The sequence below is a fragment of the Notothenia rossii genome (genome assembly GCF_949606895.1).
Source record: "Notothenia rossii genome assembly, chromosome: 7".
NCBI lineage: Eukaryota > Metazoa > Chordata > Actinopteri > Perciformes > Nototheniidae > Notothenia > Notothenia rossii.
Window position 1 is genome coordinate 33354297 of NC_136905.1, and position 14250 is coordinate 33368546.

General features: G+C 43.4%; 1 protein-coding gene across 3 annotated transcripts in view; it reads right to left on the reverse strand.

Moving 5' to 3' along the window:
• Window positions 1-943: 943 nt before the first annotated feature.
• The window catches only part of dyrk1b (dual-specificity tyrosine-(Y)-phosphorylation regulated kinase 1B), a 44426-nt gene continuing 31119 nt past the window's right edge, over window positions 944-14250 (reverse strand). For 2 of the 3 annotated variants that reach the window (XM_079641093.1, XM_079641092.1), the window contains exons 2-13: window positions 9635-9807; window positions 7971-8090; window positions 7303-7491; window positions 6681-6828; window positions 6004-6153; window positions 5693-5829; window positions 4747-4893; window positions 4451-4591; window positions 4112-4232; window positions 2622-2804; window positions 2397-2500; window positions 944-2014 (exon numbers count right to left, since the gene is read on the reverse strand). In XM_079641093.1, the coding sequence (XP_079497219.1) occupies window positions 1499-2014; window positions 2397-2500; window positions 2622-2804; window positions 4112-4232; window positions 4451-4591; window positions 4747-4893; window positions 5693-5829; window positions 6004-6153; window positions 6681-6828; window positions 7303-7491; window positions 7971-8090; window positions 9635-9703 (2025 nt within the window). In that variant the 5' untranslated portion in view covers window positions 9704-9807 and the 3' untranslated portion in view covers window positions 944-1498. Of the gene's footprint in view, window positions 2015-2396; window positions 2501-2621; window positions 2805-4111; window positions 4233-4450; window positions 4592-4746; window positions 4894-5692; window positions 5830-6003; window positions 6154-6680; window positions 6829-7302; window positions 7492-7970; window positions 8091-9634; window positions 9808-11419; window positions 11601-14250 lie in introns of all 3 variants that reach the window. The other variant, XM_079641094.1, reaches the window with a different exon arrangement.

A 14250-nucleotide genomic window follows, 5' to 3' on the forward strand; every position in this document is an offset into this window, starting at 1 on the left:
GTGTTATGGGGCCTCTATGATGAAGTGTTATGGGGCCCTCTATGATGAATTCTTCCTTAAACAATGTTTCACCAGTCTTTGTCTGATGAGCACATTGGTTGAGTTTTGTATTGAAGTTGTGATTGTTTTGTTATGTCTTATCTTTAGTGAATATTGAACACTCCCTCGGACCTTTGGCCACAGTTCGCAGTCTACAGGAGGAACAAAGGATCAGATTAGTAGGAAGAAAAGCGGAGATCTGATGTTTGTTTAACTTTGGTGTGCAAAAGTATACTCTTTATTCTTATTATATATCCAACTTTATTTTGCCCCAAACCCCTCCCCTCCACCCAGCCCCCACAACCGGTGGCATTCCCATGTCACCAGTTACTGTCACTGTTACAATAGCCAATCAGAGCTCACCTGCAGAAAGAAGGCAACCAAACAAAGAAGAGCAGAAAAAAGGGTTACTTTCAGTTTGTTTTTTCTTGTTAAATAGTAATAAATACATTGAGATGCAGTGGTTCTTACTTTATCCTTTTCTCTTAAGCAGAAGGGTTAAAAAGTTTTTTTTTAAATTTCTGTTTCTATTTCTTTTTATTTCTTTATTGATCTGTGTTGGATCTTTAGCAGCAATCCGGACCAGTTGTCATGGTGATTAGCAGCACAGAGAGGAGGAGCTGTCTGGAGGAGAAACAACAGGAGGAGGAGGAGCGAAAGAAGAAAGCAGGGCAGGGACGGGGGGGGGGGGGGGGACTAGGAGGAGAAGGAGATCCCTACGAGTGTCCCGCCACCTTCTCCTCCCTCCACCGCCCTCCCTCTCTCCATCCTCTGTCACAGCCGGGGGGGAGCAGCAGAGAAAGGTGGAGAAGAAGAGTTCAACACAGAGACCATCCATGAGTCCCAAACCACACGTGGTGCCGTCTCCTCCCTTCACACCCAGCCTCTATCTTCTTGATGCAACGTGTGTGTGTGTGTGTGTGTGTGTGTGTGTGTGTGTGTGTGTGTGTGTGTGTGTGTGTGTGTGTGTGTGTGTGTGTGTGTGTGTGTGTGTGTGTGTGTGTTGACTGTTAATATGGAAAACTGTAATGCCGGAACTAACAGGTAATCTGAATGGAGATCAAATCGAAAAGCATGGCTCCTCTCTTCATCCTCCTCCTCTCCAGGCTTAAACAACAACCAAGTAGAACACACAACTCCTCAAACCCGAGAAAAAATCAAATAATATTAAACAACAATAATAATAATATTAATAAAAACAAACTTGTCACAATCATTCCTTTCCAATTACAGTCGCAACAAAAGACAAAAAAATAAAATGGGATAAAAGGAGAGTTCTCCCAGCATCTTCCTCCTCCTCTCCCTCTCCTCCTCCCCCCCTCCTCCTCCTCCTCTCATGCAGTACAGACTGTCTCCTGCAGCACAAAGTTCACCTCTTTGTCTCTGAACTCTGGCTGTGTGTGTAGTTGTAGTAGTTGTAGTTAAAATTGTATGGCTTTAGGGCATGGTTCAGGTTTTATCAAGAGTTGGCTGGCCCCTCGTCTGAGTCCGGCCTCCCTCTGCCCCCCCCAGCGGGGTTATTGTTGTTGGACGCAGGGTAGTAGTCCTCAGGGGGCGGGGCTTGTGGCCCTGGGGCGGTGGGGGCCGTCCGAGTCCGGAAGGCAGACAGTCCGATTGGCAGAGCGAGGGGCAGGGAGGCCGAGCCGAACTGAGAGGCCTCCATGGAAGACACCGCCCCCAGGTGGTGCAGCCCTAGGGACACGCCCACATCCATGCTGTCACTCATCTGGGGCGGGGATCCCTGCTGGCCCCCCACTCCACCGATGCCCGTCTGTCCGCCCTGCCGCAGGCCACGGCCACCGTTCCCGTGGTGGGAGTAGGTCGGGTGCGGGTGGTGGGGCGCGTCCAGGAAGTGGCGCTGGTGCTGTTGGGAGGCAGCCGGCTTGTGGAGCAGCAACTGGGTGTATGCTGGGTCCTGACCCCCACCTCCACCATCACTGCCGGGCCACATCCTCATCTGCTGCTGGGAGGGAGCCTGGGAGGATGAGATGCAATCATGAAGAAACTAAAAGCAACACAACAATCTGCTGTGGGGACAAGTCCTGCTCAGGAGCAACAAGAGGGTCACTTTTATTTGAGGGTTGAGTAGCATCATAGCTCCACCATGTGGTCAGTGCTTTTATCTCTATTCTCTTATGGTACAGTATGAGGTGTTGTTTCACACATTTTTGAAACTCCAAAACATTTCAATTTACCTTCTCCATTAGGACAGGATCTTTAATGAGATCGAAATTCGATTACTCTTTAAATGTTGCAAAATATATCCCTAAACTGAAATGTGGTATTCTAGATGGCAGTGTTATATTTCACTACTGCTGTGAGTGTATTCCAGGACAGTGTATGTCAGCTGTGTGTACCTGAGGGCTGGTCATCTCATAGTCTGAGTGTGTAACAGCAGAGTTGTAGTAGCGGTTACTGTAGCGGTAGTTGCGGTTGTCATTGGAAGAACCACTGGAGCCACCTAGAGACAAAACATAGCCAGGTTAAACAAAACACAACAAAACACAGCACAGCAGTACACACTTTTACTTTTTATGATGAATCGTTTTCCCAGAGCTGATTAGTTGTAGTTGTGTGTTTACCAGAGCTAGAAACAGAGCTAGTAGTGGAGGTTGAATGGGAGTGGTCCATGGCAGGAGAGGTGGACGTCGATGAACTGGTGTTGGTTCCTTCATCTGTCGTCTTCTTGAAGAAATTGTGCTGCAGGGCGTAGAATGGCGTGATGCGGCTTTTTGGATCATAGTCCAGCATGCGCAGGATCAGATCTACGGGACATGATGAGGATAATATTTAGCCACAGGAACTAAGTCAATATGGAGTACCGTAATTTTCGGACTATAAGCCGCGCCTTTTTTCCCATTTTTCGACGCTGCGGCTTATATAACGGTGCGGCTAATCTATGGATTTGTACAGCTAACGGCCACCAGGGGACCTCCTAAATCTATGGATTTTACAGGTTACAGTCCACCACCTTTAACTCTATGGGCTCTATGGCCGGTCCGCGGCCCCCACCTGTAAGGGGCGGGCTCCAGCAGGAAAAGCTGGAGGCCGGAAAAGAGTGAGACAGGTAGCGCGCAAAAGTAAAAGTGGAACCGAGAGTGGTACGAGAGACAGAACGAGAGCAAGACAGACAGACATTACGAGAGCGAGACAGTTTGGCCCCGTACCACTGGTTGAAAACCACTGCTGTAGATCACTGCCGGTACGTGCGCTGGGAGCGCACCATTTAAGTTTGAAAGTTAAAAAGTTTGTGTGTCTGAAACGCTATGTGATACAGTACAGTTTACACAGCACAGTACATGTTCTGTAGCTACTATTGCACTAAATGGTAACACTTGAATACGTTATGCAAATATGCAACTTGTTTGTTGAAATGTTAATAAATGGGAGCTTCCTCAAACAGCCATCTCTTTCCCGACAATCCCCTCTGTGCATGAACCCTTACATATGGTAATTAAACATTAAAACACCTGCGGCTTATAGTCCAGTGCGGCTTATATATGTACACATCATTCAATTTAGCTGCTGTGGCTTATATTCAGGTGCGCCTTATAGTCCGAAAATTACGGTATGTTACCTGCACATTGTGTTGACCAATAAGCTTTTGACAAAATGTAATTTCCACTTAATGAACAGCTTTGTTCTGGCTCCTGACTGGCTAAAGAGATGAGCCACTTGCTGCTCCACACACTGACTCAGGTATTTATTTTGGATGAGATCTACTGTCTAAATTCTGATGTGTCTTCAGCTCGCAGGTGTGCGTGGTGTTTCAATGACAATTATGGGTGTTCATTTGACATTTTAATAAATGTATCACCTGGAACAATGAAAAACAATTCATTTAACTTCAACTTTGTTAGTGAATTCACAGTATTTAGGAAAAAATGCAGGGAATGAGGACGGACTTCTGTTCCTGCTGCACATGTAGCACATGTTGACATTGGTGATTGTCAGTAACGCAGCCTGACAACAGTGACTTCCCCAAAAATGTTCCTCTTCATCTGGAATTTGACTGCCTTATTGATTGTATTTATATGGATGTAAATAGAACCCCTCAGTGTGTGTTGTTCACCTTTAAACTTCAGGTAGTCACAGGGGGCGTGTCCCGGTTCCCCTGCCCTGCGGCCCCCTGGGCCTCCAGTCTCCACACCCAAGATCTCATGAAGACGCCGCGTGGCCGGGGGCTTATACTCCTGGAAACACACCATGCACAAATATTAAGATACAGAAACAAATGTGTGGTGACACATGATAAGGGAGGTACTTGCTGCTCTGAAACATGGACATATTTGCAAAATATAGATTTGTCATGAATAGTTTTTGATAAACTTCTCACAAAAACAACGGTGCAGCACCCACACACAGAAGAGTGAGTTGTCCTTTGAATAAAACTTTGAAATGGATCAGATACCTTCTTGATGTCCTTGTTCTTCTTCACTGTCCACAGGCCATCTGACAGCTTGTCAAAATACTTCCTGGCTTTAGGGGCCGTGTCAAGCATGTGGGCGGGTGGAACCCCCAACACCTCCACAATCTTATTCATCTGGTCCACCTACAAACACACACAAACGCATGTCAACATGGAGAATGTGTCTAATCTTCTAATACTAAATACAAATATATATCCATTTTTCACTTCATCCTGTAAGTTGTTAAACTAACTTTTCTTCTGAACAGTTAAATGCAGAGTTAATATTGAGGGCTCACCTCGTTGGAGCCGCTGAACAGAGGCTCTCCTGTGTGCATCTCCACCAGGATGCAGCCCAGAGACCACATGTCGATGGCCAGGTCGTAGGGCATGCCCAGCAGCACCTCCGGAGAGCGGTAGAACCTACTCTGGATGTACTGGTAGATCTGAGAGGAGGACAGACATGAACACAGTAATGTTATTATACCTTGAAGCTTTTTTTAAAGTTTTAACTGTAAACTAAAACGGAGCTAGATTTTATTTCTGCTTTTTTTAAACTGAAGTATGTGCTCATGTGTTTCATTTTTGGTGTATAGACTGCTGCCTGAATATGCTGAATGAAAGGCAGGTTAGGATTTTTGATCCTAAATATCTTAGTTTCTTCTTTTCTAAGGTCACATTTTTCTGTTGTTCTTTATAATACATTTAAGTAAAAAACATCCTATTAATATTTATTTTCTCTATTTTTTATGTGCATTTTACATCCCAGATAACTAGTAAATGTAACAGATTACATTTTTAAAGTAACCCTCCCAACTCTGGTTGCCTGCTGTTTCAGTAGCTCTCCACTAGGAGGAGCCATGTTCCATTAACAGAGCGACAGTGAAGTCTGTTGCTGCCTCTTGAACTCTTCTCAATTTTTTTTTTGGTTTGTGCATTGAACCTTTCCATAGACACAAAATACTGCTGATTAACTCAAATACAAATGACCGAAATGCAGAATTTTAAAACACATTAGACCAAAAAAAGGTCAAATGATTTTGTACAAAACCATAACAGATGTTTGATTTTATACTAACAGGTATTGCAGTGTTACTTGAATTCATTGATCTTTCTAACCCAAATGATGATGATGAGTATCACCTGAGGGCGGAGCTTCCCCCAGCAAGCACGCGCCACAGGGAATAACGGGAATTTAATAGATAGACTTTAATAAATGCATTTTCACAAATGAACGCTGCTCACCCTCTGCCCCAACTGGCAAGAGGATCCAAAGTCCACAATCTTGATGGCAGATCTCTTGGGGTTACACAGCAGGATGTTCTCAGGCTTCAGGTCGCAGTGGATGATTGACAGCTCTGGAGTGGCCAGGAATAATAATGCTGTGGATAAAAGAAACCCAAAATCATTTGATTATGACCTACTGAATGTGATTTGCAACAGTCTTTCTTTATGATTTGATAAAGAAGAAGTGCATTCTTTTTTTCCGCCACTCGGGGGCAGACAACGAGAAGCTAAAAGCACATGTGACTCATGAGTGTGTGGAGGCCCCCCACCTGTACACAGCTGCTGTGCAAACTTCCTGGTGAGGTTGAGGGAGACGCCTCTGAAGTTGGTGTTCCTCAGCAGATCGTACAGGTTGTAGCTCAACAACTCAAACACCAAACAGAGATGGTTCCTAAACATAAAGTGACGCTTCAGGTGGACTGCACCCAGACAGGAGAAGGGAGACAAAGAAGGAGGTTAGAATGAGTACAGGAAAACTTTGAAATCAGTTCTTTGAATAACACAGACTTTTGGAGTGTTGGCTGAAATAAATGCTATTTGAATTCCTAATTTCCAAGTAAGGTGAGGTAAGGGGTCATGGAATGTTTTCTTTCATAATACATTTGACCCAAACCAGTTTGTTGTGCTGTCATAGTATGTGTTAGATAAATGGTCTATATACCACACTACAGGAAAGGGAATACCAAAAAGCCAAATAGGGCCTCCCCGATTCCAATGTTGGGATTCTGTATAACTAACATCTTATATAAGCAGTCCTTATCAGTGGGTCAAAGTTATTGAGGTGCATTTGAGAAACACGTCATCCGACTACAGTACACAAGCCTTGATATCGCTTTATTGTTTTGCGTACTTCTATAATATATTGCTGAGCTTCCTTCTTCAAAGTTCTGGTTGGGGTCCGCCAGTGCTTTTCTGACCCCTGTACCCTTTGTGTTGTCCTTCTTACCTATGTAATATTTCATCTCAGTGTCATGCTTGTTCATGAGCTCCAGTAGGCGTAGTTCAATCTGAGCCTGGTTTAGAAATGCCTTCTTGTTCTTGATGATCTTGATGGCGACCCATTCCTGCTCATGGTGGTCGTAGGCCTTCACCACCTGCAGACACACATCAACACATTCGTCACGCCATGCCGGAATCTTGCATTTCCTTCATTAGATGCAGCAAAACTGGAGCCCACCTTGTATATAACCCGTGGAGTCAACTACAGTGAATGGTCCCACTTTCCAGGTTGCTAACAATTCCTTTGTTTAACATAACAATTTAGCAGGGCGTTTTTTTTTATTATTAATTGAAGTTGTTATTGATTTCATTTGTATTGGTTTTCACAATACAAATGATGGTGTATAATTATAGGTTCAAATATCCAGCAGCTGTATCAAAAGTAATCAAATGTAGCTCCTAGCAGGAATTGTTAGCTTTGATGAGCACATTGATGCATCAATAGTCAAAATATGATATGATATATAGAATAAATATAATTTTTAAATGGGCTTTTACGCACGAGTACTTTTATTTTTGGTACTTTTCTCCTGCCAATACTTTTGACTTCAGATAGATTTTGGCCTCACCTGTCCGAAGGAGCCCTTCCCGATCAGCGAGTCTATCTCATAGCGGTCCAGCCACTTTTCTCCATTTTTGACAATGTAGTCGTAGTTGTCGTCGTCATAGCCGTCGTTGTAGACTTTCCTCTCCTTCTTGGTGCTGCTGTCCTCTGGAGGGACCTGCTGGGCCCGTCGCTTCTTCTTAGTATAGTACACCTGGGGATTAGAACAGATCAGGACCCTGTTCTGCTTCCTAGACCATCTAAAAGACCCCAAACCTCCAACTACCGTCATTCTTCTCAGGGACTAGGAGCCGGTTAAATCAGCTGAGTTGAGAAAATGACTGTCCCAATTTTCATGGAAATGATGTAGGCGTGTAGCATGGGCCAAGGAACAACCCGTAACAATTTGTGATGGGAACACGGATCATTTTCTACTTTAAAGGGAATAGCATTTGTAAAGGTCTGCTTTCTATAGTTGACTTAAGAATTGCTTTAAAAATATATATACAGTATATTTCCTTAGATAAGGAAAACCCATGGTGGCAGGGACCTGCATTTTTTTCATCCCATAGCCAACATATGCAATATCTGGCAGGCACTCATTTCGTATGGCACAAAAAAAAAGGTAAATACTTTCAATACCTAAAATTGTGTTTAAACCCAGAAAGGTGTGTGTGTGTGTGTGTGTCATACCTCATTGATGTGCTTGTAAGTTTTGATGAGGTCAACAGAGAGTTTCCTCAGTGGTGCGCTGGCAGGGTCTCTGAAACTGGGGGGGATCCTCCGCTGGAGTATGGTCATATCAGACAGCACCTGCACAGCACAGGACAGCAGCAGTTCATACACACGACTCATATTGGTATGGTTTTAAACTGGGCCGGTATCAGGACATTACTGACCATTTGTTATATTCACAAAGATACGTTTAGCTGAGCAATTTTGTCAGCTAAGGGCCTGAACCCCTCTTCATCTGCTCCTTAGAGCCCCTCATGCACCCCCTCAACCTGATCAGAAATCTCGTGTTCCTCTGAGAGCATGCTGTGGTTTTATATTTTAGAGGTGCTGACACAACCATAATGCCACACACATGTATCCTCTCCAGATAAAAGCTGCTCCTCCAGTCCTGGCCATACACACTTTGCAGCAACCACAAGAGGTACCAAGATGACACCTTGTTGGAGTCAAATGCTTGCAGCCCCTGCGCCTGCAGCTGGTGGAACATGCTCCAATCCAAAGATCACATGTTGATGGGATAAGCAAATTCCAATGACTCCTGGGGTGCGTCTCACTTCGGTTATTTTTCATTTCCTCGGTCCTCGGGCTCGGTATCTCCGGAAGTTGATTTGTCTGCGTCATCTTGAGTAGTGTCCCAGTGGCCTTATTTTTGCTGGAGGACCGAGGATCGAGGAGTGATAACGGAGGAGCGATAATCGAGGAACCACCAGACCATCCTCCGGTGAAATCCTCAGACACTGGCCCCGCCCCCTTACTGTGTATCGCTCACTGATTGGACGATGTAGCGCATGCGGCGTCATCACAAACGGACGTCGCTTCACGTGACGCTCCGGAGGAAACGACATCCCATTGCTCTTAAAACTAATTTCCCTGTTTCTCGTGGTTTCCTTGCGTCTCTCCATGCTTCCCTGGTGGGAGGAACTAGTCGCAGGGAAACGACGAAAGTGAGGGACGCAAGGAATCCATTTAACCGAAGTGAGGCGCACCCCTGGATTATTTTTGAGAGGACAAGAAGTGGTCTTGTTCTCCATGAGCTTCACCAGGCAGCAACACACCTGAGTGAACCGTGGGTACATAGATACTTCATTGGGACTTTACTTCCACTGTTATGGAACAACCAAGATAGCTTTACACTAATACATACTTGTATTTACATATGGTTTGATCACATTTCAGTTTTCTTGCCTAAGCTTTCCCCAAGAGGTTTCTGAGATTATTACGACTGTTTTAGGCAAATTCAAGAAGTGTTTTGGCCTTTTTCAGTAACACTTAGTATATAGATATATCCGGTTAACTAGTAGAGGCTATCGTCTTTGCAAACGTTCTGAATGAAAAATATGACATGTAACCCTTTTCCATTGAGGATCTTACTACAGCAGTCTCTTGTCAGTAGCTTGGCAACAAATTCTATATCAAAAACATGGAAAATAATTGAAACACATCGCTCTTGCTGCAGTGCTGCTATGACAATCAACAGGTGAAACAGGTAGTCACTGTGTGTGTGTGTGTGTGTGTGTGTGTGTGTGTGTGTGTGTGTGTGTGTGTGTGTGTGTGTGTGTGTGTGTGTGTGTGTGTGTGTGTGTGTGTGTGCCTGAGTGCGTGCGTGCGTGCGTGAGTGTTACCTGCTGCTGCTCGGCCATGGAGTGGATGGAGCTGAAGGAGGGGTGTGTATGTGTGTGCTGGCTGGTCATGGCTGGCTCAGCGAGGGAGAATCCCTGGGCAGTGGAGGAGGAGGAGGAGGAGGAGGAGGAGGAGGAGGAGGAGGAGGTGGGCGGACATCCTGAGCTGCTAACACCTGAGGGGGGGGAGAGAGAGAGAGAGAGAGAGAGATGATTAGAGAGGGAAACCCCAGACATTCTAATAATTTGCCTCCATCGTTGACACGTAGCTGCTCTGTTTTCCCCACAACCAATCAGAAAAAAAGTCACTCGTTAATATTTGACATTTTGGCAATACATACTCTACAACACAAATCCAAAAGCTGCAAGGTTCCAAAAGGGCACAACGCATTTTACAAAAAACGTAACAAAATCGAAGCGAAGAGAAGTTGTTAAAGCTCCAGCCGATACTGGCAGTTACAACATCTGAGTTGATTTTATATCATCACATAATATGAACGTTATTAGTCTGGTCATCAAAAAAACTGCAAAGTGATATTTAAAATGACACCTAACACACATTTGACCTTTCTGTACTGACCTCTCCCGTTACTCAGCCAACAGATAGTATACACTGCTGATACATCTTTGAAGACTTCAAAGCTAAAACAACAAATGAATATCCGATGGTGACATCTGTTAAATTCCCAAATCAATAAATGTATTTTGTTTTCAGGTTTTTTTCTACAGATTTAAAACAAGCACAGGAGGATCCCAAATCTGAGAGATAACGGCTCTAGAGCCATATATATATTTAGGCAATTTTCCTTTTTATTTTTGTAATATGATAATTAGCTTCCCTCCACTTCTTTTTAAATGACTTGGTTAAATACTTGATTGTAATTGGTCAATTTGGACTGTGGTAAACAAACTGTTGTCAGAAAACATTCAAAGGGAACAGCAGAAAAAGACAGACAGGAAGTGAACACTAAAGGAAACAGCAAAAGACAGACAGGAAGTGAACACTAAAGGAAACAGAAAAAGACAGACAGGAAGTGAACAGGTCATCCCTCTAACACTGACATGGCAGAATTGTTGTTTTGTAACATTTTATTCAAGATCTGGATGGTATTAAGATTAATCTTGCGGGTTCTACGAGGTGGCAAATAATACTGTAAATGAAAAGTTATCTGGTAAAAGTTGCCTTTAAACACACCAAAAAGGCAGCCACAGACAGTCTGCACCATTATCCCATATCCCTGAAATGTAAGACTTCTGAAACAGTGATTCACAACAACCAATCAAAGTGATCTCTACCGGCTTCTTATGCGAGTTCAGCCCCTCAACATGCTGGGCCACAACTGGGCCGAGCAAAGAGAACCACTCCCAAAGCTACATGTGGTCAACAAAACCACATGATAGTGGTTGAGTTTTGTATCTCTCAGTCTCTTCCTGTAAAGCAAACACAGCAAGTCTGCATCTTTCTCAGGAAAGAGGTGGAAAATCAACACAATCCTACAGCCAATCAGAGCCAGAGTTTGTAATGGCCAATCAGTGAGCAGTATCAGCTGCTCTTTGACCTTTCAACGTAAGCATATGCTGGTGGACTGTGGATGTGTAACGCACACCCGGTAGTTTGTGTGAGCATCATGGCTCAAGAGCAAGTGAGCAGATGATATGATAAGGATTGATATGTTATCTGTTTATTTAAATGTATCAGCCAGTGCAAGCACTTTCTGCAACCTCACATAGAAAGTGAGCTAGCAACCAAAAAAGGACATGTGTGAGTAAGAATACAGAGAGGCTTACTGCATAATGAATGATGCTTTGATTTACAGTGGACAGGGAGTGGCTGAGCTGCTGACCACTTCTCTTCCTCCAGTTCAGCTGCTGGACTGGGAGGAGTGATGGAGGTGGCAGCCTCTGTCTGAATGAGCAACCTGTGAATTACTGTTAAAGGCTTCAAGGGGTGATGGTTCCATTCTGGCAGCTGGAAAATACCAACAACAAATGGGAAAAACAATATTTATAAATGTGCCTAAATATCAACTTATAATATGGCACTCACTTTGAACTAGTTTATGTTGAATGGTTACATGATTCTGGATATATAGACTGCTGTGTAACATAGCAGTGTAGTAGTATGGTCTGTTGTGTAGAATGGCACAATGATACAACTCTGGTTATCAGCAACAACTCAACGCATCATTTGTATTTGATCAAATGCCTTAAGCATTACACAAAGGTAAGATGATGAATTTCACAAATCCATTTGGAAGAGGTGTTTAAAGTGAGGAATGGAAACTGTGGTTGTCTCAAAGCAATGCAAAATCTGAAACTACATGTTGTAAAAAACAGTTGATAATTGGCATCAACCAGCCATAATACAAGTACTAAGACTCAAAATGAATAAGGGATCGAACCAGTGCAAAAAGTGGTAAAGCAGAATTTGAGGGTGAGCGTGTTTGACCAGCTTTAAGGTGTTGAGGCTTCAACAGAGGTCTTTGGAGATGTGGACAACTTGATGCTGGCAACATGCTAAACCTCAGTTCCAATATGAATAAGGTCCTTTGTCTTGTTGGTATTAAGTGCCAGGAAACACATTGTAGTCATTTTCAAACTTGGTAACCGTGCTTAAACCATGTACAGGGGTGCAGTTGCAGGGGAAGACTAGAGGGCATTGCTCAATTTGTCATTACAGCAAATCTATATCTATGTGGATAAAGATTGTATTGAGAGGCAGCATGGAGCAGTCCAACATGGATGGACCCTGCTAACAAGCTGGTTGACAACATCAGAGCAGATAACACTTGCTGTACTGGGTCTCTTGTGGAAAGCCCTACATGGCAAACCTGGGTTTTTGTAGATGTAAATAGATCGATTCGAACCGTCTACGGAAAAGAGATTTTCAGGGCTATATTTCTATCAATCTTAACATTACATTTAACACGTATTATAGGTTCCTATTCAGTATTCAATAGCTTTTGCCACACATGAATTTAATTTAAGAGCTCCTTGGCTAAATGGAGTTGTATTTGTGTGTTGTGTGATATAAGATAGAGAGGGTAGTCCAATCACTGTCTCTGGGCCTGTTGTGGTGCTCCGGTCTTGGCCTGCTCAGAGATATGACACTGCTGGAGAGAGAATATCTGCCTAGTACTGAGAAATCTGCACCGTCTCTTTAAGAGACTGAGAGGCACTCACAGCACTTCCTCAATCTGGCATCCCCCTTCTTGCGCTGCCATTGGCCGGGGCCCCCTCTTTCTCTATCAGCTGATTCGCTGTTGGTATCTAAGGGCTGGCTGGCCAGCACTCTATAAATAAACCCAGTGCTGTCTCAGCAACCAGCCTACAATACTCATTAGCTACTTCTCTCTCTCCTCTTCCGCCTCTCTCCTGCTAAGCAAGTAGCTTCCAATAGCAGGCAGGCTCTCAGCAGCAGCAGTCTGACATACTCTCCCCTAGCAACCCAACCCACCCTACCAGCCACTCTCTCCTCCCCCTTTCCTTCATCATCCTTCCTCCCATCTCAAACCCCTCAACCCCTCAAAATCATTCTCTCCTCTATTCATCATCCCTTATTCCCATCTTTCCTGACTTTAATCAGATGACTGCTCAGCATGTCTTTATAAGAGACATTTTTCTCTTTTTCTGCAGACTGTCACATATCCATCAATGTTGTGTTGATGCTAAATATTGTTACATTGTTATGCAACAATATTTAGGTTAACAGTTAGGAGTCACTCCAGGCAGCAGAGTATTGCCACAAACTAATACTGCCTGCTCACATTATGTTAGACGAGGAAAAACAATGCTGAGCCAACAGAGGGGACCAACAGTTGTGCAACACTGCCACAAAGAAGGGTCTCTTTACTACTGGTGTGTACACACAAATCTATTTCAACTCAAATGCAATACCACTTCAGTCCAAGCTTACGTCCATCATAAAAAAACTGTCCTAATTGAGATAATAATAGCTTGATCAATGTAGTGACAATATGCTTTAACTCTGACTCTTCAGGACATTTTAATTAAGGCTCATATATGTTGCATTTCTTTCCTTTGTGGCTGTGACCGTTTTTGATCAGGTAATCACCATTCCTATCAAGAGTAAACGCTAATTGTCATATGCACAGTTAAATCAAGTTTCCCTGTACAATGACATTCTTGACTCTGAACTCTAGTCTATATATAAGGAAACATTTTTGTTTCCTTATATAGAACAATGGACAGCCTACAACAAAACTAATAAAACAAAAAATAGGGATATTTTTTACATAGGTGCATAATACAGTACACAACCAATGTGTTTACAACTGTATATAAAGCCCAAAATGTTAACCTGCATTTTCTAAGAGCAAAAGCTGGAACTTCTTAATCGAGCCCTCAAAGGCCAACTGATGCATTCAACTTTAAACTTGATAACATGTTCCCCCCTTAAGGCTCTGAGGCTAACACTAAATTATTTGGATACTGTAGTTTACGAACCTGCATTTGTTAAATGACCTGGTGTACTTGAAGGGAAAACTAGACAAAAGTGATCAGAAAGATGGATACAGTTAGAATGAAGTATCCAGGGTAATGAATAACCAGATTGCATATGTCAATAATCCAGATCAAAACAAAGTTACTAGTTCCCA